The sequence below is a fragment of the Somniosus microcephalus genome, chromosome 8, assembly GCF_052327205.1.
Source record: "Somniosus microcephalus isolate GS21.2 chromosome 8, FLI_Smic_1.0, whole genome shotgun sequence".
In the NCBI taxonomy this organism is placed as follows: domain Eukaryota; kingdom Metazoa; phylum Chordata; class Chondrichthyes; order Squaliformes; family Somniosidae; genus Somniosus; species Somniosus microcephalus.
In genome coordinates this window covers 271911880-271936211 of record NC_140994.1, presented here as the reverse complement: position 1 = coordinate 271936211, position 24332 = coordinate 271911880, and the positions used below count along the sequence as shown (strand labels likewise).

Genomic DNA, 24332 nt, shown 5'->3' with positions numbered 1-24332 from the left:
CAGCCCCTTGAGCCTGTTCCGCCATTCAGTTAGATCATGGGTGATCTGTGCCTCAATTTTTTACCTGCCTTTGATCCGCATCCCTTGATATCTTTACCTCACAAAATTCTATCATAGACTGATACAACACAGAAGGAGGCCATTCGGCCCATCGTGCCTGTGCCGGCTCTTTGAAAGAGCTCTCCAATTAGTTCCACTAACCCCTGCTCTTCCCCCACAGCCCTGCTAATTTCGCCCCTTCAAGTATTTCTCCAATTCCCTTTTGAAAGTTACTATTGAATCTGCTTCCACCGCCCTTTCAGGCAGCGTGTTTCAGATCACAACAACTCACTGCGTAAAAAAAATTCTCCCCATCTCCCCCCTGGTTCTTTCTCCAATCACCTTCAATCTGTGTCCTTTGGTCACCGACCCTCCTGCCACTGGAAACAGTTTCTCCTTATTTACTCTATCAAAATTCTTAATAATTTTGAACACCTCTGTCAAATCTCCTCTTAACCTTCTCTGCTCAAAGGAGAACAATCCCAGCTTCTCCAGTCTCTCCACATAACTGAAGTCCCTCATCCCTGGAACCATTCTGGTAAATCTCCTCCGCACCCTCTCCAAGGCCTTCACATCCTTCCTAAAGTGCGGTGCCCAGAATTGAACACAATACTCCAGCTGGGGCCGAACCAGAGATTTATAAAGGTTTAGCATAACTTCCTGGCCTTGTTCTCTCAGCCTCTATTTATCCCGTATGCATTTTAACAGCCTTTATGACATAGAATTTCTGCTTTCAGTTGACCAGCTTTGAGAAACAAGGAGTTCGAGTAAACGTGGTGTGTCCATCATTTGTTGACACACTGGTTTTGCGCAATATGCAGTTGAACAAGAAGTTTTCATTTCTGAATGAGAAACTGCAGAAAAATATGGCGATGATTGGACTTATGGAGTGAGTATCAAAACAGTCAGAAAGAAAGATTGCATTTCTACAGCACTTTCACCACCTCAGTACGTCCCAAAGTGCTTTACACCAATGGAGTACTTTGTGAAGTATAGTCACTGTTGTAATGTAGGGAAACACGGCAGCCAATTTGCACACAGCAAGATCCCATAAACTGCAATGTGATAATGAACAGATAATCTGTTTTAGTGATGTTGATTGAGGGATAAATATTGGCCCAGGGCACCGGGGAGAAACATAGAAACATAGAAGATAGGAGCAGGAGTCGGCCATTCGGCCCCTCGAGCCTGCTCCGCCATTCAATGAGATCATGGCTGATCATCCAAATTCAGTACCCTGTCCCTGCCTTCTCCCCATATCCCTTGATCCCTTTAGCCTTAAGAAATATATCCAACTCCTTCTTGAATATATTTAATGAATTGGCCTCAACTGCCTTCTGTGGTAGAGAATTCCACAGGTTCACCACTCTCTTGGTGAAGAAATTCCTCCTCATTTCTGTCCTAAATGGCTTACCCCCTATCCTTAGACTGTGACCCCTGGTTCTGGACTCCCCGACCATCGGGAACATCCTTCCTGCATCTAGTCTGTCCAGTCGTGTCAGAATTTTATAAGTTTCAATGAGATCCCCTCTCATTCTTCTAAACTCCAGCGAGCATAAGCCCAATCGACCCAATCTCTCCTCATACGTCATTCCTGCCACCCCAGGTATCAGTCTGGTGAATCTTCGCTACACTCCCTCCATGGCAAGAACATCCTTCCTCAGATAAAGCGACCAAAACTGCACACAATACTCAAGATGTGGTCTCACCAAGGCCCTGTACAACTGCAGCAAGACATCCTTGTTCCTGTACTCAAACCCTCTCGCTACGAAGGCCAACATACCATTTGCCTTCTTAACTGCCTGTTGCACCTGCATGCTTACCTTCAGCGACTGGTGCACAAGGACGCCCAGGTCTCGTTGCACTTCCCCTTCTCCCAATCTATTGCCATTCAGGTAATAATCTGCCTTCCTGTTTTTGCCACCAAAGTGGATAACCTCGCATTTATCCACGTTATATTGCATCTGCCATGCTTTTGCCCAATCACCCAACCTATCCAAATCATCCTGGAGTTTCTCGGCATCCTCCTCACAGCACACACGCCCACCCAGCTTTGTGTCGTCTGCAAATTTGGAGATATTACACCTAGTTCCCTTGTCTAGATCATTTATACATATTGTGAATAGCTGGGGTCCAAGGACCGATCTCTGCGGTACCCCACTAGTCACTGCCTGCCACTCGGAAAAAGACCCGTTTATTCCAACTCTTTGCTTTCTGTCTGCCAACCAGTTCTCTATCCAAGTCAATACCTTGCGCCCAATCCCATGTGCCTTAACTTTACACGCTAATCTCTTATGCGGGACCTTATCAAAAGCCTTCTGAAAGTCCAAATACACCACATCCACTGGTTCTCCCTATTCTATTTTACCAGTTACATCCTCAAAAAATTCCAGTAGATTAGTCAAGCATGATTTATCTTTTGTAAATCCATGTTGACTTTGTCCGATCCTGTCACTGTTTTCTAAGTGCTCTGCTATTACATCTTTTATAATGGACTCTAGCATTTTCCCCACTACCGATGTCAGGCTTACTGGTCTGTAATTCCCCGTTTTCTCTCTACCACCTTTTTTGAATAGTGGGGTAACATTAGCTACCCTCCAACCCATGGGTGCTGTTCCAGATTCCATCAAATGTTGGAAGATGATCAGCAATGCATTACTATTTCTAGGGCCACTTCCTTAAGTACCCTAGGATGTAGATTATCAGGCCCTGGGGATTTATCGGCCTTCAATCCCATCAATTTCCCTAACACCATTTCCCTACAAATACTGATTTCTTTCGGTTCCTCCCTTTCATCAGACGCTATGTTCCCCGACATCTCTGGGAGGTTATTTGTGTCCTCCTTTGTGAAGGCAGAACCAAAATATGTATTTAATTGGTCTGCCATTTCTTTGTTCCCCATTATAAATTCCCCTGCAGCTCTCCATCAGTAATTCCCGTCCGACAGAGCAGCGTTCCCTCAGTACTAATGCTCTGACAGTGGAGCGCTCCCTCAGTACTGCCCCTCCGATAGTACAGCGCTCCCACATTACTGCTTCTCTGACAGTGCGACGCTCCTTCAGTACTGCCCCTCCGACGGTGCAGCGCTCCCTCAGTACTATCCCTCTGACAGTGCAGCGCTCCCTCAGTATTGTCCCTCTGAAAGTGCAACGCTCCCTCAGTACTGCCCCTCTGACAGTGCAGCGTTCCCTCAGTACTGTCCCTCCAACAGTGCAGTGATCCCTCAGTACTGCCCCTCCTACAGTGCAGCGATCCCTCAGTACTGCCCCTCTGACTGTACGGCAATCCCTCAGTACTGCCCCTCCGGCAGTGCGGTGTTCCCTCAGTACTGTCCCTCTGACAGTGCAGCGCTCCCTCAGTACTGCCTCTCTTAACAGTGCAGCGCTCCCTCATTATTGCCCCTCCGACAGTGCAGCTCCCTCAGTACTGCCCCTCTGAAAGTGATGCTCCCTCAGTTCTGACCCTCCGAAAGTGCAGCGCTCCCTCAGTATTGCCCTTGTGACAATGCAAATCTACCTCAGTACTTCCCCTCCAACATTGCAGCACTCCCGCAATACTGCCACTCCGACAGTACAGCACTCCCTCAGTACTGACCCTCCGCCTATGCCGCACTCCCTCAGTACTGATCCTGCAAAAGTGCAGTGCTCCCTCAGTATTGCCCCTTCGACAGTGCAGCGCTCCCTCGGTATTGTCACTCTGATAGTGCAGTGCTCCCTCAGTCCTGCCCCTCCGGCAGTGCAGCACTCCCTAAGTACTGCCCCTCTGACAGTGCAGCTCTCCCTCAGTAATTCCCCTCTGACAGAGCAGCACTCCCTCAGTACTGCCCCTCCGACAGTGCAGCGTTCCCTCAGTATTGCCCCTCTGACAGTACAGCGCTCCCTCAGTCCTGTTCCTCCGGCAGTGCAGCACTCCCTCAGTACTGCCCCTCTGACAGAGCAGCTCTCCCGCAGTCCTGCCCCTCCGACAGTGCAGCACTCCCTCAGTAATTCCTCTCCGACAGTGCAGCACTCCCTCAGTACTGCCCCTCTGACAGAGCAGCTCTCCCTCAGTACTGCCCCTCTGACAGAGCAGCTCTCCCTCAGTATTGCCCCTCCGACACAGCAGCACTGCCTCAGTGCTGCCCCTCTGAAAGAGCAGCTCTCCCTCAGTATTGCCCCTCCGACAGTGCAGCGTTCCCTCAGTACTGCCCCTCCGACAGTGCAGTGCTTCCTTAGTACTGCCCCTCCGAAAGTGCAGCACCATCAGCACTGCCCCTCCGACAGTGCAGTGCTCAGTTAGTACTGTCCATCTGGCAGTGCAGCATTCCCTCAGTACTGCCCCTCCGGCAGTGCGGTGCTCCCTCAGTACTGTCCCTCTGACAGTGCAGCGCTCCCTCAGTACTGCCTCTCTTAACAGTGCAGCGCTCCCTCATTATTGCCCCTCCGACAGTGCAGCAGTCCCTCAGTACTGCCCCTCTGAAAGTGCATTGCTTCCTCAGTACTGCCCCTCCAACAGTGCAGCGTTCCCTCAGTATTGCCCCTCTGACAGTACAGCGCTCCCTCAGTATTGCCCCTCCAATAGTGCAGCGCTCCCTCAGTCCTGCTCCTCCGGCAGTGCAGCACTCCCTCAGTACAGCCCCTCTGACAGAGCAGCTCTCCCTCAGTCCTGCCCCTCCGGCAGTGCAGCACTCCCTCAGTACTGCCCCTCTGACAGAGCAGCTCTCCCTCAGTCCTGCCCCTCCGACAGTGCAGCACTCCCTCAGTAATTCCTCTCCGACAGAGCAGCACTCCCTCAGTACTGCCCCTCTGACAGAGCAGCTCTCCCTCAGTACTGCCCCTCTGACAGAGCAGCTCCCCCTCAGTATTGCCCCTCCGACACAGCAGCACTGCCTCAGTGCTGCCCCTCTGACAGAGCAGCTCTCCCTCAGTATTGCCCCTCCGACAGTGCAGCGTTCACTCAGTACTGCCCCTCCGACAGTGCAGTGCTTCCTTAGTACTGCCCCTCCGATAGTGCAGCACCATCAGCACTGCCCCTCCAACAGTGCAGCGCTCAGTTAGTACTGTCCATCTGGCAGTGCAGCATTCCCTCAGTACTGCCCCTCCGGCAGTGCGGTGCTCCCTCAGTACTGTCCCTCTGACAGTGCAGCGCTCCCTCATTATTGCCCCTCCGACAGTGCAGCTCCCTCAGTACTGCCCCTCTGAAAGTGATGCTCCCTCAGTTCTGACCCTCCGAAAGTGCAGCGCTCCCTCAGTATTGCCCTTGTGACAATGCAAATCTACCTCAGTACTTCCCCTCCAACATTGCAGCACTCCCGCAATACTGCCACTCCGACAGTACAGCACTCCCTCAGTACTGACCCTCCGCCTATGCCGCACTCCCTCAGTACTGATCCTGCAAAAGTGCAGTGCTCCCTCAGTATTGCCCCTTCGACAGTGCAGCGCTCCCTCGGTATTGTCACTCTGATAGTGCAGTGCTCCCTCAGTCCTGCCCCTCCGGCAGTGCAGCACTCCCTAAGTACTGCCCCTCTGACAGTGCAGCTCTCCCTCAGTAATTCCCCTCTGACAGAGCAGCACTCCCTCAGTACTGCCCCTCCGACAGTGCAGCGTTCCCTCAGTATTGCCCCTCTGACAGTACAGCGCTCCCTCAGTCCTGTTCCTCCGGCAGTGCAGCACTCCCTCAGTACTGCCCCTCCGACAGTGCAGCGTTCCCTCAGTATTGCCCCTCTGACAGTACAGCGCTCCCTCAGTCCTGTTCCTCCGGCAGTGCAGCACTCCCTCAGTACTGCCCCTCTGACAGAGCAGCTCTCCCGCAGTCCTGCCCCTCCGACAGTGCAGCACTCCCTCAGTAATTCCTCTCCGACAGTGCAGCACTCCCTCAGTACTGCCCCTCTGACAGAGCAGCTCTCCCTCAGTACTGCCCCTCTGACAGAGCAGCTCTCCCTCAGTATTGCCCCTCCGACACAGCAGCACTGCCTCAGTGCTGCCCCTCTGAAAGAGCAGCTCTCCCTCAGTATTGCCCCTCCGACAGTGCAGCGTTCCCTCAGTACTGCCCCTCCGACAGTGCAGTGCTTCCTTAGTACTGCCCCTCCGAAAGTGCAGCACCATCAGCACTGCCCCTCCGACAGTGCAGTGCTCAGTTAGTACTGTCCATCTGGCAGTGCAGCATTCCCTCAGTACTGCCCCTCCGGCAGTGCGGTGCTCCCTCAGTACTGTCCCTCTGACAGTGCAGCGCTCCCTCAGTACTGCCTCTCTTAACAGTGCAGCGCTCCCTCATTATTGCCCCTCCGACAGTGCAGCAGTCCCTCAGTACTGCCCCTCTGAAAGTGCATTGCTTCCTCAGTACTGCCCCTCCAACAGTGCAGCGTTCCCTCAGTATTGCCCCTCTGACAGTACAGCGCTCCCTCAGTATTGCCCCTCCAATAGTGCAGCGCTCCCTCAGTCCTGCTCCTCCGGCAGTGCAGCACTCCCTCAGTACAGCCCCTCTGACAGAGCAGCTCTCCCTCAGTCCTGCCCCTCCGGCAGTGCAGCACTCCCTCAGTACTGCCCCTCTGACAGAGCAGCTCTCCCTCAGTCCTGCCCCTCCGACAGTGCAGCACTCCCTCAGTAATTCCTCTCCGACAGAGCAGCACTCCCTCAGTACTGCCCCTCTGACAGAGCAGCTCTCCCTCAGTACTGCCCCTCTGACAGAGCAGCTCCCCCTCAGTATTGCCCCTCCGACACAGCAGCACTGCCTCAGTGCTGCCCCTCTGACAGAGCAGCTCTCCCTCAGTATTGCCCCTCCGACAGTGCAGCGTTCACTCAGTACTGCCCCTCCGACAGTGCAGTGCTTCCTTAGTACTGCCCCTCCGATAGTGCAGCACCATCAGCACTGCCCCTCCAACAGTGCAGCGCTCAGTTAGTACTGTCCATCTGGCAGTGCAGCATTCCCTCAGTACTGCCCCTCCGGCAGTGCGGTGCTCCCTCAGTACTGTCCCTCTGACAGTGCAGCGCTCCCTCATTATTGCCCCTCCGACAGTGCAGCTCCCTCAGTACTGCCCCTCTGAAAGTGATGCTCCCTCAGTTCTGACCCTCCGAAAGTGCAGCGCTCCCTCAGTATTGCCCTTGTGACAATGCAAATCTACCTCAGTACTTCCCCTCCAACATTGCAGCACTCCCGCAATACTGCCACTCCGACAGTGCAGCACTCCCTCAGTACTGACCCTCCGCCTATGCAGCACTCCCTCAGTACTGATCCTGTAAAAGTGCAGTGCTCCCTCAGTATTGCCCCTTCGACAGTGCAGCGCTCCCTCGGTACTGTCCCTCTGATAGTGCAGTGCTCCCTCAGTCCTGCCCCTCCGGCAGTGCAGCACTCCCTAAGTACTGCCCCTCTGACAGTGCAGCTCTCCCTCAGTAATTCCCCTCCGACAGAGCAGCACTCCCTCAGTACTGCCCCTCCGACAGAGCAGCTCTCCCTCAGTCCTGCCCCTCTGACAGTGCAGTGCTTCCTTAGTACTGCCCCTCCGATAGTGCAGCACCATCAGTACTGCCCCTCCGAAAGTGCATTGCTTCCTCAGTACTGCCCCTCCGACAGTGCAGCGTTCCCTCAGTATTGCCCCTCTGACAGTACAGCGCTCCCTCAGTATTGCCCCTCCAATAGTGCAGCACTCCCTCAGTCCTGCTCCTCCGGCAGTGCAGCACTCCCTCAGTACTGCCCCTCTGACAGAGCAGCTCTCCCTCAGCCCTGCCCCTCCGGCAGTGCAGCACTCCCTCAGTACTGCCCCTCTGACAGAGCAGCTCTCCCTCAGTATTGCCCCTCCGACAGTGCAGCGTTCCCTCCGTACTGCCCCTCCGACAGTGCATTGCTTCCTCAGTACTGCCCCTCCGACAGTGCAGCGTTCCCTCAGTATTGCCCCTCTGACAGTACAGCGCTCCCTCAGTATTGCCCCTCCAATAGTGCAGCGCTCCCTCAGTCCTGCTCCTCCGGCAGTGCAGCACTCCCTAAGTACTGCCCATCTGACAGTGCAGCTCTCCCTCAGTAATCCCCCTCTGACAGTGCAGCGCTCACTCAGTACTAGCGCTCCGAGAGTGGAGCGCTCCCTCAATACTGCCCCTCTAACAGTGCAGCGCTCCCTCATTATTGCCCCTCCGACAGTGCAGCTCCCTCAGTACTGCCCCTCCGACAGTGAAGCACTCCCTCAGTACTGCCCCTCTGACAGAGCAGCTGTCCCTCAGTACTGCCCCTTCGACAGTGCAGTGCTCCCTCAGTACTACCGCACCGATAGTGCAGCGCTCCCTCAGTACTGCACTGCTGAGAGTGCAGCGCTCCCTCAGTACTGCCCCTCCGACAGTGCAGCGCTCCCTAAATACTGCCCCCCGACAGTGCAGCACTCCCTCAGTACTGCCCCTCCAACTGTGATGCACTCCCTCAGTATTGCCCCTCTGACGTATGAGGAGAGATTGGGTCGATTGGGCTTGTACTCGCTGGAGTTTAGAAGAATGAGAGGGGATCTCATCGAAACTTATAAAATTCTAACAGGACTAGACAGACTAGATGCTGGAAGGATGTTCCCGATGGTCGGGGAGTCCAGAACCAGGAGTCACAGTCTAAGGATAAGGGGTAAGCCATTTAGGACAGAGATGAGGAGGAAATTCTTCACCCAGAGAGTGGTGAACCTGTGGAATACTCTACCAAAAAAGGCAGTAGAGGCCAATTCATTAAATATATTCAAGAAGGAGTTGGATATATTTCTTAAGGCTAAAGGGATCAAGAGATATGGAGAGAAGGCAGGAACAGGGTACTGAATTTGGATGATCAGCCATGATCTCATTAAATGGTGGAGCAGGCTCGAGGGGCCGAATGGTCTATTCCTGCTCCTATTGTCTATGTTTCTATGACAGAGGGGCTCTCCTTCAGTACTGCCACTCCGACAGTGCAGCGCTCCCACTGTACTACCGCTCCAACAGTGCAGCGTTCCCGCAATACTGCCCCTCCAACCGTGCAGCACGCCCTCAGTACTTCCCCTCTGACAGTGCCGCGCTCCCTCTGGACTGCTCCTCTGACAGTGCAGCGCTCCCTCAGTACTTCCCCTCCGACAGTGCAGCGTTCCCGCAATACTGCCCCTCCAACCGTGCGGCACGCCCTCAGTACTTCCCGTCTGACAGTGTAGCGTTCCTGCAATGCTGCCCCTCCAACAGTGCAGTGCTCCCTCAATACTGCCCCTCCAATAGTGCAGCACTCCCTCAGTACTGCCCCTCCGACAGTGCAACACCCCCTCAGTACCGCCCCTCCGACAGTGCGACGCTCCCTCAGTTCTGCCCCTCTGACAGTGAAGCACTCCCTCAGTACTGCCCCACTGAGAGTGCAGCGCTCCCTCAGTACTGACCCTCCGACAGTGCAGCGCTCCCTCAGTACTGACCCTCCGACAGTGCAGCGCTCCCTCAATACTGCCCCTCTGACACATTTGAAAGTTCTCTATCTGAATGCACGTAGCATTCGTAACAAAATAGATGAGTTAATGGCACAAATAGCTACATATGGGTATGATCTTGTGGCCATTACAGAAACATGGCTACAGGGTGACAATGCCTGGGAATTAAACATACCAGGTTATTTAACGATCAGGAAGGACAGGCAGGAAGGAAGGGGAGGTGGGGTGGCTATGTTAATAAAGGAAGGAATCACTGTAATACAGAGAAATGATATTGGGTCAAAAGATCAGGATAATGAAACAGTTTGGGTGGAGATAAGGAATAATAAGGGGAAAAAAACACTAGTGGGCGTAGTCTATAGGCCTCCGAACAGTTGCAACTCGGTTGGACAGAGTATCAATCAGGAAATAGTTGAGGATTGTAATAAAGGAACATCTATAATTATGGGGGATTTTAACTATCATATTAACTGGACAAATCAAATTGGGCAGGGCTGCCTTGAGGATGAGTTCATTGAGTGTATTAGGGATGGGTTTCTTGAGCAGTATGTAACTGAACCGACCAGGGGGCAAGCAACCTTAGATCTGGTCCTGTGTAACGAGACAGGATTAATTAAAAATGTCCTAGTAAAGGATCCCCTTGGAATGAGTGACCATAACATGGTTGAATTCCATGTTCAATTAGAGGGTGAGGAGGTTGTATCTCAAACAAGTGTGCTAAGCTTGAATAAAGGAGACTATGAAGGTATGAGAGCAGAATTGAGCAAAGTGGATTGGGAAAATAGATTAAAGGGTAAGACGATACATGATCAGTGGTGTACATTTAAGGAGTTATTTTACAACTTCCAAAAAAAGTATATTCCACTGAGAAGAAAAGGGTGTAAAAGAAAAGACAGCCATCCGTGGCTAAGTAAAGAAATTAAGGATAGTATTCGACTAAAAACAAGGGCATATAAGGTAACCAAATCTAGTGGGAGGATAGAGGATTGGGAAAACTTTAAAAGACAGCAAAAAATAACAAAAAGATTGATTAGGAAAGGGAAGATAGATTATGAAAATAAATGAGCAAAAAATATAAAAACAGATAGTAAGAGTTTTTATAGTTATATAAAAGGAAAAAGGGTGGCTAAAGTAAATGTTGGTCCCTTAGAGGATGAGACCGGGAAATTAATGGTGGGAAATATGGAGATGGCAAAAACACTGAACGAATATTTTGTATCAGTCTTCACAGTAGAGGACACCAAGAATATCCCAACACTGGACAAGCAGGGGGCTATAGGGTGGGAGGAGATAAACACGATCAAAATCACTAAGGAAGTGGTACTCGGTAAAATAATGGGACTCAAGGCGGATAAATCGCCTGGACCTGATGGCTTACATCCAAGGGTCTTGAGGGAAGTGGCGGTAGGGATTGTGGATGCATTGGTAATAATCTTCCAAAACTCCCTGGACTCAGCAAAGGTCCCAGCAGACTGGAAAACTGCTAATGTAACACCCTTATTTAAAAAGGGCAGTAGACAGAAGGCTGGAAACTATAGACCGGTTAGCCTAACATCTGTGGTAGGTAAAATTTTGGAGTCCATTATTAAGGAGACAGTAACAGGACATTTGGATAATCATAGTTTAATAAGACAGCATGGTTTTATGAAGGGGAAGTCATGTTTGACAAATTTGCTGGAGTTCTTTGAGGAAGTAACATACAGGGTGGATAAAGGTGAACCAGTGGACGTAGTGTATTTAGACTTCCAAAAGGCATTTGACAAGGTGCCACACAAAAGATTATTGCTTAAGATAAAAAATCACGGGATTGGGGGTAATATTCTGGCATGGATAGAGGATTGGCTATCTAACAGAAGGCAGAGAGTTGGGATAAATGGTTCATTCTCAGACTGGCAATCAGTAACCAGTGGTGTTCCGCAGGGGTCAGTGCTGGGTCCCCAACTCTTTACAATCTATATTAACGATTTGGAGGAGGGGATCGAGTGTAACATATCAAAGTTTGCAGATGATACTAAGATGGGAGGGAAAGTAGTGAGAGAGGAGGACATAAAAAACCTGCAAGGGGACATAGACAGGCTAAGTAAGTGGGCAGAGACTTGGCAGATGGAATACAATACTGGAAAGTGTGAGGTTATGCACTTTGACAGGAAAAATCGTAGAGCAAGTTATTATCTTAATGGCAAGAAACTGGAAAGTACTGAAGTACAAAGGGATCTAGGGGTCCTGGTGCACGAAACTCAAAAGGTTAGTATGCAGGTGCAGCAAGTGATTAAGAAGGCCAATGGAATGTTGGCTTTCATTGCTAGGGGGATAGAATATAAAAATAGGGAGGTATTGCTTCAGTTGTACAAGGTATTGGTGAGACCGCACCTGGAATACTGCATACAGTTTTGGTGTCCATACTTAAGAAAAGACATACTTGATCTCGAGTCAGTACAAAGAAGGTTCACTCGGTTAATCCCGGGGATGAGGGGATGGACATATGAGGAGAGGTTGAGTAGATTGGGACTCTACTCATTGGAGTTCAGAAGAATGAGAGGCGATCTTATTGAAACATATAAGATTGTGAAGGGGTTGGATCGGGTGGATGCGGGGAGGATGTTCCAGATGATGGGTGAAACTAGAACTAGGGGGCATAGTCTTAGAATAAGGGGCTGCTCTTTCAAAACTGAGATGAGGAGGAACTACTTCACTCAGAGGGTGGTAGGTCCATGGAATATGCTGCCCCAAAAAGCTGTCAAAGCTACATCATTACATAAATTTAAAACAGAAATAGACAGTTTCCTAGAAGAAAAGGGAATTAAGGGTTACGGGGAGCGGGCCGGAATTTGGACATGAGTTTAGGTGCGGATCGGTCATGGCCCTGTGGGTAGCGGAGCGGGCCCAGGGGCCGTGTAGCCTGATCCTGCTCCTGTTTCGTGTGTCTAATTCTGTTAGATTCAGGAGATAGTCCTGTCATAGTGGATTGGCGGTTAGGATCAGATCAGCCATGATCTTATTGAATGGTGGAGCAGGCTCGAGGGGCCAATTGGCCTACTCCTGCTCCTATTTCTTATGTTCTTATGTTCTTATGTATTGCCCCTCTGACAGTAGGGCAGGTGACCAAAAGCTTGGTCAAAGAAGTAGGTTTTAAGAAGTGTCTTAAAGGAGGAAAGAGTTAGCAAGGTGGAGAGGCTATGGGAGGGAATTCCAGAGCTTGGGTCCTAGGCAACAGAAGGCACGGCCACCAATGGTTGAGCGATTATGATCAAGGATGCTCAAGAGGGCAGAATTAGAGGAGCACAGATATCTGGGGTGGTTGTGGGGCTGAAGGAGGTTACAGAGATAGAGAGGGGCGAGGCCATGGAGGGATTTGAAAACAAGGATGAGAATTTTAAAATCGAGGTGTTGCTGGACCGGGAGCCAGTGTAGGTCAGCGAGCACAGGGGGTGATGGGTGAACGGGACTGGGTGTGAGTTAGGACATGGGGCAGTGAGCACAGGGGGTGATGGGTGAACGGGACTGGGTGTGAGTTAGGACATGGGGCAGTGAGCACAGGGGGTGATGGGTGAGCGGGACTGGGTGTGAGTTAGGACACGGGGCAGTGAGCACAGGGGGTGATGGGTGAACGGGACTGGGTGTGAGTTAGGACACGGGGCAGTGAGCACAGGGGGTGATGGGTGAGCGGGACTGGGTGTGAGTTAGGACATGGGGCAGTGTGCACAGGGGTGATGATGGGTGAACGGGACTGGGTGTGAGTTAGGACACGGGGCAGTGTGCACAGGGGTGATGGGTGAACGGGACTGGGTGTGAGTTAGGACACGGGGCAGTGAGCACAGGGGTTGATGGGTGAACGGGACTGGGTGTGAGTTAGGACACGGGGCAGTGAGCACAGGGGGTGATGGGTGAACGGGACTGGGTGCGAGTTAGGACACGGGGCAGTGAGCACAGGGGGTGATGGGTGAACGGGACTGGGTGTGAGTTAGGATGTGGGGCAGTGAGCACGGGGTGATGGGTGAACAGGACTGGGTGTGAGTTAGGACACGGGGCAGTGAGCACAGGGGGTGATGGGTGAACGGGACTGGGTGTGAGTTAGGACACGGGGCAGTGGGCACGGGGTGATGGGTGAACGGGACTGGGTGTGAGTTAGGACACGGGGCAGTGAGCACAAGGGGTGATGGGTGAACAGGACTGGGTGTGAGTTAGGACACGGGGCAGTGAGCACTGGGGTGATGGGTGAACGGGACTGGGTGTGAGTTAGGACACGGGGCAGTGAGCATAGGGGGTGATGGGTGAACGGGACTGGGTGTGAGTTAGGACACGGGGCAGTGAGCACAAGGGGTGATGGGTGAACGGGACTGGGTGTGAGCTAGGACACGGGGCAGTGAGCACAGCGAGTGATGGGTGAATGGGACTGGGTGCGAGTTAGGACACGGGGCAGTGAGCACAAGGGGTGATGGGTGAACGGGACTGGGTGTGAGTTAGGACACGGGGCAGTGAGCACAGCAAGTGATGGGTGAACGGGACTGGGTGCGAGTTAGGACACAGGGCAGTGAGCACAGGGAGTGATGGGTGAACGGGACTGGGTGCGAGTTCGGACACGGGGCAGTGAGCACAGGGGGTGATGGGTGAACGGGACTTGGTGCGAGTTAGGACACGGGCAGCCGAGTTTTGGATGACCTCAAGTTTACGTAGGGTGGAATGTGAGAGGCCAGCCAGGAGTGTATTGGAATAGTCAAGTCTAGAGGTAACAAAGGCATGGATGCTGGTTTCAGCAGCAAATGAGCTGATGCAAGGGCGCAGACGGGCAATGTTACGGAGGTGGAAGTAGACGGTCTTAGTTATGCTGCGGATATGTGGTCGGAAGCTCATTTCAGGGTCAAATATGACACCAAGGTTGCGAACAGTGTGGTTCAGCCTCAGACAGATGTTAGGGAGAGGGATGGAGTCAGTGGCTCGGGAACGGAGTTTGTGGCGGGGACCGAAAACAATGGCTTCGGTCTTCCCAATATTTAATTGGAGAAAATTTCTGATCATCCAGAATTGGATGTTGGACAAGCAGTCTGACAATTTAGAGACCGTGGAGGGGTCGAGAGAAGTGGTGGTGAGGTAGAGCTGGGTGTCGTCAGCGTACATGTAGAAACTGACACTGTGTTTTCGGATAATGTCGCCAAGGGGCAACATGTCGATGAGAAATAGGAGGGGCCAAGGATCGATCCTTGGGGGACACCAGAGGTAACAATGAGGGAGCGGGAAGAGAAACCATTGCAGGTGATTCTCTGGCTACAATTAGATAGATAAGAATGGAACCTGGCGAGTGCAGTCCCACCCAGCTGGACGACAGTGGAGAGGCGCTGAAGAAGGATGGAGTGGTTAACCGTGTCAAAGGCTGCAGACAAGTCTAGAAGGACGAGGAGGGATAGTTTACCTTTGTCACAGTCACAAAGGATGTGATTTGTGACTTTGATGAGAGCTGTTTCGGTACTGTGGCAAGGGCGGAAACCTGATTGGAGGGATTCAAACATGGAGTTCCGGGAAAGACAGGCATGGATTTGGGAGGCGACAACACGTTCAAGGACTTTGGAGAGGAAAGGGAGGTTGGAGATGGGGGCGGTAGTTTTCAAGGACGGAGGGGTCAAGGGTTGTTTTTTTGAGTAGGGGGTAATGAGGGCAGATTTGAGGGAGAGGGGGACAGTACCTGAGGAGTAACAGTATCGTTAACAGTATCAGCTAACATGGGAGATAGAAAAGGAAGTTGGGTGGTCAGCAGTTTGGTGGGAATAGGGTTAAGGGAGCAGAAGTGGGTCTCATGGACAAGATGAGTGTGGACAGGTCATGAGGGGAGATTGGAGAGAAACTGGAGAAAGATGTGAGTTCAGGGCTAGGGCAGGGGTGAACCTTAGAGGAAGTTTGGCCCAGTGGGCTAGGGGAAGGAAGGGAAGTGGCAGAGGCAGCTGAACAAATGGTCTCAATCTTAGAGACAAAGAAGTCCATGTGCTCCTCACACTTGTTGTCTGAGGTGAGGGTGGAGGAGACAGGGGAGAGGGGTTTAAGAAGACGGTTAGCAGTAGAGAATAGGAGCTGGGATTTATCTTTGCATTCCAGCATGATCCTGGAATAGTAAGAAACTTTGGCAGACGAGAGCAGGACCCGATAATGCTTTATGTGGTCCAGCCAGATCTGGCTGCGAATGGCTAAAGCAGTTGTCCGCCATATTCGTTCAAGTCTGCATCCCTTGGACTTAAGGGAGCGAAGATAAGGGTGATACCAGGGGGAACAGCCAGGGTGAGAGAGGGCAATTGTTTTAGTAGGGACTAGGGTATCAAAAGTGGTGGTGAGGGTGTGGTTGAGCAGAACAGTAGCTGCAGAAATGTCATGGTGAATGGAGGGCCAAAGGCTGGACAGTTGGGATTTCATAAGTGCAGTTGCAAGAGAGTTGGGAGAATGTTTTTTCCAGGGACACAGAAGGAAGTAGGGTTGGGGGTGGAAGGGGGATGTGGGTGGAGAGCGATACGAGGAAGTGGTCAGAGATGGCCTTATCTGCGATTGACACAATGGGACCAGCGAGGCCACGAGAGATGGTAAGGTCAAGGGGGTGGCTGTGAATATGGGTTGGGGAGTTTACATGGAGGGGGAGATTAAGGGAGTATAGGAGGCTAGTGAACTCTGAGGAGAGAGAGCATGATGGATTGAGATGGAGGTTGAAATCACTGATGGGAAGTCATTCGGTGCAGAGGCTGAGGGAGGAGAACAGTGAAGATATCTCGGTAATATTTTTATCGTACTTGGGTGGGCGGTAGAGAACTAGAATTTTAAATAAGAGGTGAGGGGTGGAATAAGGTGAGATGCTCAAAGGAGGAGAAAGTGCCGGAGGAGGAGGGGGACAGACCAAGGTGTGATTTGGTGATGAGCGCCACACCGCCGCCACGGCGGTCTGAGCGGGGCAAGTGGTGGAAGGTATAGCCAGGTGGGGAGGCTTCATTTAAGGGTAAGGTGTCATCACCCCTCAACCAAGTTTCCGTCAGGGCCATGATGTCGATGCAGTCATCCACAATAATGGCAAGGGTCTTGTTCGCAAGTGAATGGACATTCTGCAGGGAGATGCGGAGAGGGTCGGTGATGGCTTACCCACTGCCAGCATCCACAGGGTCAGCTCTGGGGGGGGGTGAGTTGGACAGGGAGGAGATTGGCAAGATTTGACTCCAGTGGGCGCGCTGGGCGGGAAGGTCGGCGAGAGAGTAGGATGGGACAGTTGGGGCTGCTGCTCATAAGGCGGCAGCAATGAGTGCCTCGATGGGCCCTTCGTACGATGCCAAGAGAGGCACAGAGGGGAGCTGTGGGCTTATCGAAGAGGGAGGCAAGCCTGGGACGGTGGCAGGAGAGTAGGAAGGTCGAAGAGTAATGAAGGATTGGGGAAGGGATTTGGGAGGGCAGAGTATCCGAGAGAGGAGAGATGAAAGGAGGCCTGACGACAGGAGAAAGCGGTCAGGGAGGGATAGAGAGAAAAGGAAAAGAGGGGGAAAAAGTGGAAATAGAAGTGAATGGCTCGGGTCCGGATCGGCAGCCAAAGTGCGCATGCGAATGGACACAGGGAAAAGCTCAGTTACATAGGCCAATTTAAATGTGATAATTAATGGGACACGTATTTCCTGGTAGCAGTGAATAGATTGGAGACAATAGTCGGCAGACCAGGTTCATAGTCAGAGGTCCCATAGAGAGACAAAACCAACGTAAGCAGGCAGAGGAAGCAAAGGCTAGAAAATAGACAACAAAGGGGTTTGGCATTGCTTAGTGATAAATACTTCAATGCAAGGAGTCTAGTGAATAAGGCAGATGAACCAAAGGCGACATAAGAAAATACTTTTTTACTCAGTGAGTGGTTAGGAGCTGGAATGCACTGCCTGAAAGGGTGGTGGAGGCAGATTCAATCACAGCTTTCAAAAGGTACCTGAAAGAAAAAATTATCAGGGCTATGGGGAAAGGGCGGGGGAGCGGGACTAGCTGAAGTGCTCTTGCAGCAAGCCGACAAAGGCTCGACGGGCCGAATGGCCTTCTTCCGTGCTGTAGCCATTCTATGATTCTATGGGGAAAAATTCGGTCGCGCCTCCTTTAGGGGCACTAACTTCGCTAGGGCGCTGTTTTTAGCACCCCGCGCCGTAAATTGAGTGGTAGCGCCCCAAGCAGGAGGCCTCCTGGGGCGCTACTGGAACCTCTCCCCCTCCTTCCTGGAGCGCTACTGGAAGCGCTCCCCCTCCTTCCTGGGCCACTACTAGAAACGCTCCCCCTCCTTCCTGGGGCTACTAGAAGCTCTCCCCCTTCTTCCTGGGGCACTACTAGAAACGCTCCCCCTCCTTCCTGGGGCTACTAGAAGCTCTCCCCCTCCTTCCTGGGGCTACTAGAAACGCTCCCCCTCCTTCCTGGGGCTACTAGAAGCTCTCCCCCTCCTTCCTGGGGTGCTACTAGAAGCTCTCCCCCTCCTTCCTGGGGCTACTAGAAACGCTCCCCCTCCTTCCTGGGGCTACTAGAAGCTCTCCCCCTCCTTCCTGGGGTGCTACTAGAAGCTCTCCCCCTCCTTCCTGGGGCTACTGGAAACGCTCCCCCTCCTTCCTGGGGCTACTGGAAGCGTTCCCCCTCCTTCCTGGGGCTACTGGAAGCGCTCCCCCTCCTTCCTGGGGCTACTGGAAGCGCTCCCCCTCCTTCCTCGGGCACTACTGGAAGTGCTCCCCCTCCTTCCTCGGGCACTACTGGAAGCGCTCCCCCTCCTTCCTCGGGCACTACTGGAAGCGCTCCCCCTCCTTCCTGGGGCACTACTGGAAACGCTCCCCCTCCTTCCTGGGGCACTACTGGAAACGCTCCCCCTCCTTCCTGGGACTACTAGAAGCGCTCCCCCTCCTTCCTGGGACTACTAGAAGCGCTCCCCCTCCTTCCTGGGGTTACTCGAAGCTCTCCCCCTCCTTCCTGGGGCACTACTGGAAGCGCTCCCCCTCCTTCCTGGGGCTACTAGAAGCTCTCCCCCTCCTTCCTGGGGCACTACTGGAAGCGCTCCCCCTCCTTCCTGGGGCGCTACTGGAAACGCTCCCCCTCCTTCCTGGGGCGCTACTGGAAACGCTCCCCCTCCTTCCTGGGGCGCTACTGGAAGTCCTCCTCCTCCTTCCTGGGGCACTACTGGAAACGCTCCCCCTCCTTCCTGGGGCGCTACTGGAAACGCTCCCCCTCCTTCCTGGGGCACTACTGGAAACGCTCCCCCTCCTTCCTGGGGCAACTAGAAGCTCTCCCCCTCCTTCCTGGGGCGCTACTAGAAACGCTCCCCCTCCTTCCTGGGGCACTACTGGAAACGCTCCCCCTCCTTCCTGGGGCAACTAGAAGCTCTCCCCCTCCTTCCTGGGGCGCTACTAGAAACGCTCCCCTTCCTTCCTGGGGCACTACTGGAAGCGCTCCCCCTCCTTCCTGGGGCGCTACTAGAAACGCTCCCCTTCCTTCCTGGAGCACTACTAGAAGCTCTCCCCCCTCCTTCCTGGGGCTACTAGAAATGCTCCCCTTCCTTCCTGGGGCACTACTGGAAGCTCTCCCCCTCCTTCCTGGGGCGCTACTAGAAGCGCTCCCCCTCCTTCCTGGGGCGCTACTAGAAGCGCTCCCCCTCCTTCCTGGGGCTACTAGAAGCTCTCCCCCTCCTTCCTGGGGCGCTACTAGAAACGCTCCCCCTCCTTCCTGGGGCACTACTGGAAACGCTCCCCCTCCTTCCTGGGGCAACTAGAAGCTCTCCCCCTCCTTCCTGGGGCGCTACTAGAAACGCTCCCCTTCCTTCCTGGAGCACTACTAGAAGCTCTCCCCCCTCCTTCCTGGGGCTACTAGAAATGCTCCCCTTCCTTCCTGGGGCACTACTGGAAGCTCTCCCCCTCCTTCCTGGGGCGCTACTAGAAGCGCTCCCCCCTCCTTCCTGGGGCGCTACTAGAAGCGCTCCCCCTCCTTCCTGGGGCTACTAGAAACGCTCCCCCTCCTTCCTGGGGCACTACTGGAAGCTCTCCCCCTCCTTCCTGGGGCACTACTGGAAGCTCTCCCCCTCCTTCCTGGAGCACTACCAGTTAACATCCCGTTAGCGTCCCCCTGGGCGCAGCGCCGCTAACGCCTCCTGCGAAATTCAGCGGGAGGTTAGCGGTGGCAGTTGCCGGTTGCGCCCCGCGGCACTGCGCCTCCGGCGATGACGTCTATGCCATGCGCAGTGCCCCGCTCATGTCCCGGCCGCAAACTTCGGTCGCGCCCCCTGACCTAACGCCAGCCGATATGTCCGACAGGGTCAGGGGTTGTGTTTGCAGCCGCAGCAGCGCAAATGAAAGGGCAGGTGCCAGGCGGCCATTTTTTTGGGGGGCCACCTGCCTTCACCTGTCCCGTTCAGGGGAGAGTGGCCTGTAATAACCCGGCGCTACCTGTCGACACACGTGGCGCTGTTGCACGTAGCTCCGCGATATTGAATGGTAGCGCCCCAGGAAGGAGGGGGAGCGTTTCCAGTAACACCCCGCCTCCTGCTTGGGGCGGTACCACTCAATTTACGGCATGGGACGCTAAATTTTTCGGGGTGCTAGAAGTAGCGAACCAGCGAAGGTCGTGCCCCTAAGGAGACACGACCGAATTTTTCCCTCTATGATTCTAAGAAAGCTGTAGACTGCAGGAAGATGTCAATGGACTGGTCAGGTGGGCAGAACAGTGGCAACTGGAATTCAATCCGGAGAAGTGTGAGATAATGCATTTGGGGAGGGCTAACAAGGAAAGGGAATGCACATTAAATGGTAGGACACTGAGTAGTGTAGAGGAACAAAGGGACCTTGGAGTGCATGTCCACAGATCCCTGAAGGTAGCAGGCCAGGTAGATAAGGTGGTTAAGAAGACATACGGAATGCTTGCCTTTATTAGCCATGGCATAGAATACAAGAGCAGGGGGGTTATGCTTCAACTGTATAAAACACTAGTTAGACCTCAGCTAGAGTACTGCGTGCAGTTCTGGTCACCACATTACAGGAAGGATGTGATTGCGCTAGAGAGGGTACAGAGGAGATTTGCAAGGATGTTGCCGAGAGTTGAGAATCTTAGCTATGAGGAAAGACTGGATAGGCTGGGTCTGTTTTACTTGGCACAGAGGAGGCTGAGGAGAGACTTTATTGAGGTGTATAAAATTATGAGGGGACTAGATAAAGTGGATAGATAGGACCTATTTCTCTTAGCAGAAGGGTCAAAAACCAGGGAGCACAGATTTAAAGTAATTGGTGGAAGGTTTAGAGCGGATTTGAGGGGAAATTTCTTCACCCAGTTGTGGGGGTCTGGAACTCACTGCCTGAAAGGGTGGTAGAGGCAGGAACCCTAACCACATTTAAAATGTACTTGGATGTGCACCTGGGATGCTGTAACCTGCAGGGCTACGGACCAGGAGCTGGGAAGTGGGATCAGTATTACAGGAAAGATGTGATTGCGCTAGAGGGGATGCAGAGGAGATTTACGGGGATGTTGCCTGGGCTGGGGAATTTTAGCCAAGAGGAAAGATTGGATCGGCTGGGGTTGTTTTCTTTGGAACAGAGGAGGCTGAGGGGAGGCTTAATTGAGGTGTATAAAATTATGAGGGGCCTAGATAGAGTGGATAGGAAGGACCTATTTCCCTTAACAGAGAGGTCAGTAACCAGGGGGCATCGATTTATAGTAATTGGTCGGAGGTTTAGAGGAGAGTTGAGAAGAACGTTTTTCACCCAGAGGGTGGCGGGGGTCTGGAACTCACTGCCTGAAAGGGTGGTGGAGGCAGAAACCCTCATCACGTTTAAAGAATACATGGATACGCACTTGAAGTGCCGTAACCTGCAGGGCTACGGACCAAGAGCTGGAAAGTGGGATTAGGCTGGATAGGTCTTTGTCGGCCGGCACGGACACGATGGGCCGAATGGTCTCTTTCTGTGCTGTCTGCTTCTATGAATCTCTCATTTGATTTGAGGAATCTGCAGATTGATGATGTCAATAATGTGAGAGCAGAGTCGCTAACAGCCCCTGAAACACCGATGGTGCTGAACTGCTTTGACCCACTGAGGTGGTTTGTGATCTGGTTCTGGTGCATTTTAAACTGATTGGGTGAATGTTCAGGAATTCCGTCTGATTTTCCAGGCCATCCCAGGTTGCCGAGGGATTCTTGCAGCTTGTCGTGGATCAGACCAAGAATGGAACGGTGGTGATGGCGATGAAGGACGGCCAGATTGTGCATCAGGCCCATCCTCTGGCCTTTCCTGCAGAAATTAAGAAACCTACTTAAAGATCTAATGAACGCGAGCAACGAACCGCTGAGAATAATGAAAAGTTCAGGAATAAAATGATTAACCCTTTAATTGCTGGTGTTCTCACTGTTTTCACATTGAAAGAGTTGGGGTTGCTACGGGGGTGTCGGGGAACGGGGGTGTCAGGGTTTGGGGGGTGTCGAGGTTTCGGGGGTGTCGGTGTTCAGGGGGTGTCGGGGTTCGGGGTGTTGGGGTTCGGGGGGTGTCGGGGTTCGGGGGTGTCGGTGTTCGGGGGTGTCGGTGTTCGGGGGTGCCGGTGTTCGGGGGTGTCGGTGTTCAGGGGTTTCGGTGTTCGGGGGTGCTGGGGTTTGGGGTGTGCCGGGTGTCGGGGGGTTCGGGGTGCCGGGGGGTTCGGGGGTGTCGGGGTTCGGATGTTCGGGGGTGTCGGTGTTCGGGGGTGTCGGTGTTCGGGGGTATCGGGGTTCGGGGGTGTCGGGGTTCGGGGGTGTCGGGGTTCAGGGGTGTCGGGGTTCGGGGTTCGGGGGTGCCGGTGTTTGGGGGTATCAGGGTTCAGGTGTCAGGGTTTGGGGGTGCCGGTGTTCGGGGGTGTCGGGGTTCGGGTTGGGGGGAGTCGGGGTTCGGGGGTGTCGGTGTTCGGGCGTGCCGGGGTTCAGGGGTGTCGGGATGTCGGGGATCGGGGGTGTCGATGGTCGGGGTTCGGGGGTGTCGATGGTCGGGGTTCGGGGGTGTCGGGGATCGGGGGTGTCGATGGTCAGGGTTCGGGGGTGTCGATGGTCGGGGTTCGGGGGTGTCGGGGTTCGGGTGTGTCAGGATTCGGGGGTGTCGGGGTTCGGGGGTGTTGGTGTTTGGGGGGTCGGGGTTCAGGGGTGTCGGGGTTTGGGGGGTCGGGGTTAAGGGGTGCCGGTGTTCGGGGGTGTCAGGTGTCAGGGTTCGGGGGTGTCGGGGTTCAGGGGTGTCGGGGTTCAGGTGTCGGGGTTGGGGAGTGTCAGGTGTCGGGGAGTGTCGGTGTTCGGGGGGTGTTGGGGTTTCAGGGGTGTCGGGTTTCAGGGGTGTCGGGGTTCGGGGATGTCGGGGTTCGCGGGGTGTCGGGGTTCGGGTGTGTCGGGGTTCGGGGTGTCGAGGTTCGGGGGTGTCGGGGTTCGGGGGTGTCGGGGTTCGGGGTTCGGGGGTGCCGGTGTTTGGGGGTATCAGGGTTCAGGTGTCAGGGTTTGGGGGTGCCGGTGTTCGGGGGTGTCGGTGTTCAGGGGTGTCGGGGTTCGCGGGGTGTCGGTGTTCGGGGGTGTCGGGGTTCGGGTTGGGGGGAGTCGGGGTTCGGGGGTGTCGGTGTTCGGGCGTGCCGGGGTTCAGGGGTGTCGGGATGTCGGGGATCGGGGGTGTCGATGGTCGGGGTTCGGGGGTGTCGGGGATCGGGGGTGTCGATGGTCGGGGTTCGGGGGTGTCGGGGATCGGGGGTGTCGATGGTCAGGGTTCGGGGGTGTCAATGGTCGGGGTTTGGGGGTGTAAGTGTTTGGGGGTGTCGGGGTTTGGGGGTGTTGGGTTTCGGGGTGTTGGGATTCGGGGATGTCGGGGTTCGTGGGGTGCCGGGGTCCAGGGGGTGTCGTGGTTCGGGGGTGTTGTGGTTCGGGGGTGTCGTGATTTGGGGAGGTCGGTGTTCAGGGGTTTCGGCGTTCGGGGGTGTCGGCGTTCGGGGTTGTCGGCGTTCGGGGGTGTCGGCGTTTGGGGTGTCGGCGTTCAGGGGTCTCGGCGTTCGGGTTGGGGGGAGTCGGGGTTGGGGGGAGTCAGTGTTCGGGGGGTGTCGGGGTTCAGGGGTGTCGGGGATCGGGTGTGTCGATGGTCGGGGTTCGGGGCTGTCTGGTCGGGGATTGGGGGTGTTGATGGTCAGGGTTCGGGGGTGTCGATGGTCGGGATTCGGGGGGGTTGGGGTGTCGGGGTTCAGGGGTGTCAGGGTTCGGGGATGCCGGTGTTCGGGGGTGTCAGGGTTCAGGTGTCAGGGCTTGGGGGTGCCGGTGTTCGGGGGTATCGGGGTTCGGGGGTGCCGGGTGTCGGGGTTGGAGAGTGTCAGGTGTCGGGGAGTGTCGGTGTTCGGGGGTGTCGGGGTTCGTGGTGTCGGGTTTCAGGGGTGCCGGGGTTCGGGGGTGTCGGGGTTCGGGATGTCGGGGTTCGCAGGGTGTCGGTGTTTGGGGGTGTCGGGGTTCGGGTTGGGGGATTCGGGGTTTGGGGGTGTCGCTGTTCGGGGGGTGCCGGGGTTCAGGGGTGTCGATGGTCAGGGTTCGGGGGTGTCGATGTTCGGGGGTGTAAGTGTTTGGGGGTGTCGGGGTTCACGGGGTGTCGGGGTTCAGGGGGTGTCGTGGTTCGGGGGTGTCGGGGTTCGGGGGGGTCGTGGTTCGGGGGGGTCGTGGTTCGGGGGTTCAGTGTTCAGGGGTGCCGGGGTTCCGGGGGTGTCGGCGTTTGGGGGTGTCGGCGTTCGGGGGTGTCGGCGTTCGGTTTGGGGGGAGTCGGGGTTGGGGGGAGTCGGTGTTCTGGGGGGGTGCCGGGGTTCGGGGGTGTCGGGGTTCAGGGGTGTGGGGGTCGGGTGTGTCGATGGTCGGGGTTCGGGGCTGTCGGGGATCGGGGGTGTCGATGGTCAGGGTTCGGGGGTGTCGATGGTCGGGGTTCGGGGGTGT

At 54.5% G+C, this 24332-nt stretch overlaps 1 protein-coding gene across 1 annotated transcript in view; it reads left to right on the top strand.

The window, feature by feature from the left end:
• Positions 1-21759, top strand: part of LOC147114404 (15-hydroxyprostaglandin dehydrogenase [NAD(+)]-like) — a 78130-nt gene extending 56371 nt beyond the window's left edge. The window contains exons 6-7 of the mRNA XM_085996080.1: positions 777-928; positions 21542-21759. Coding sequence (XP_085852206.1) covers positions 777-928; positions 21542-21686 — 297 coding nt within the window. The 3' untranslated portion in view covers positions 21687-21759. The remainder of the gene's footprint in view (positions 1-776; positions 929-21541) is intronic.
• Positions 21760-24332: the final 2573 nt, after the last annotated feature.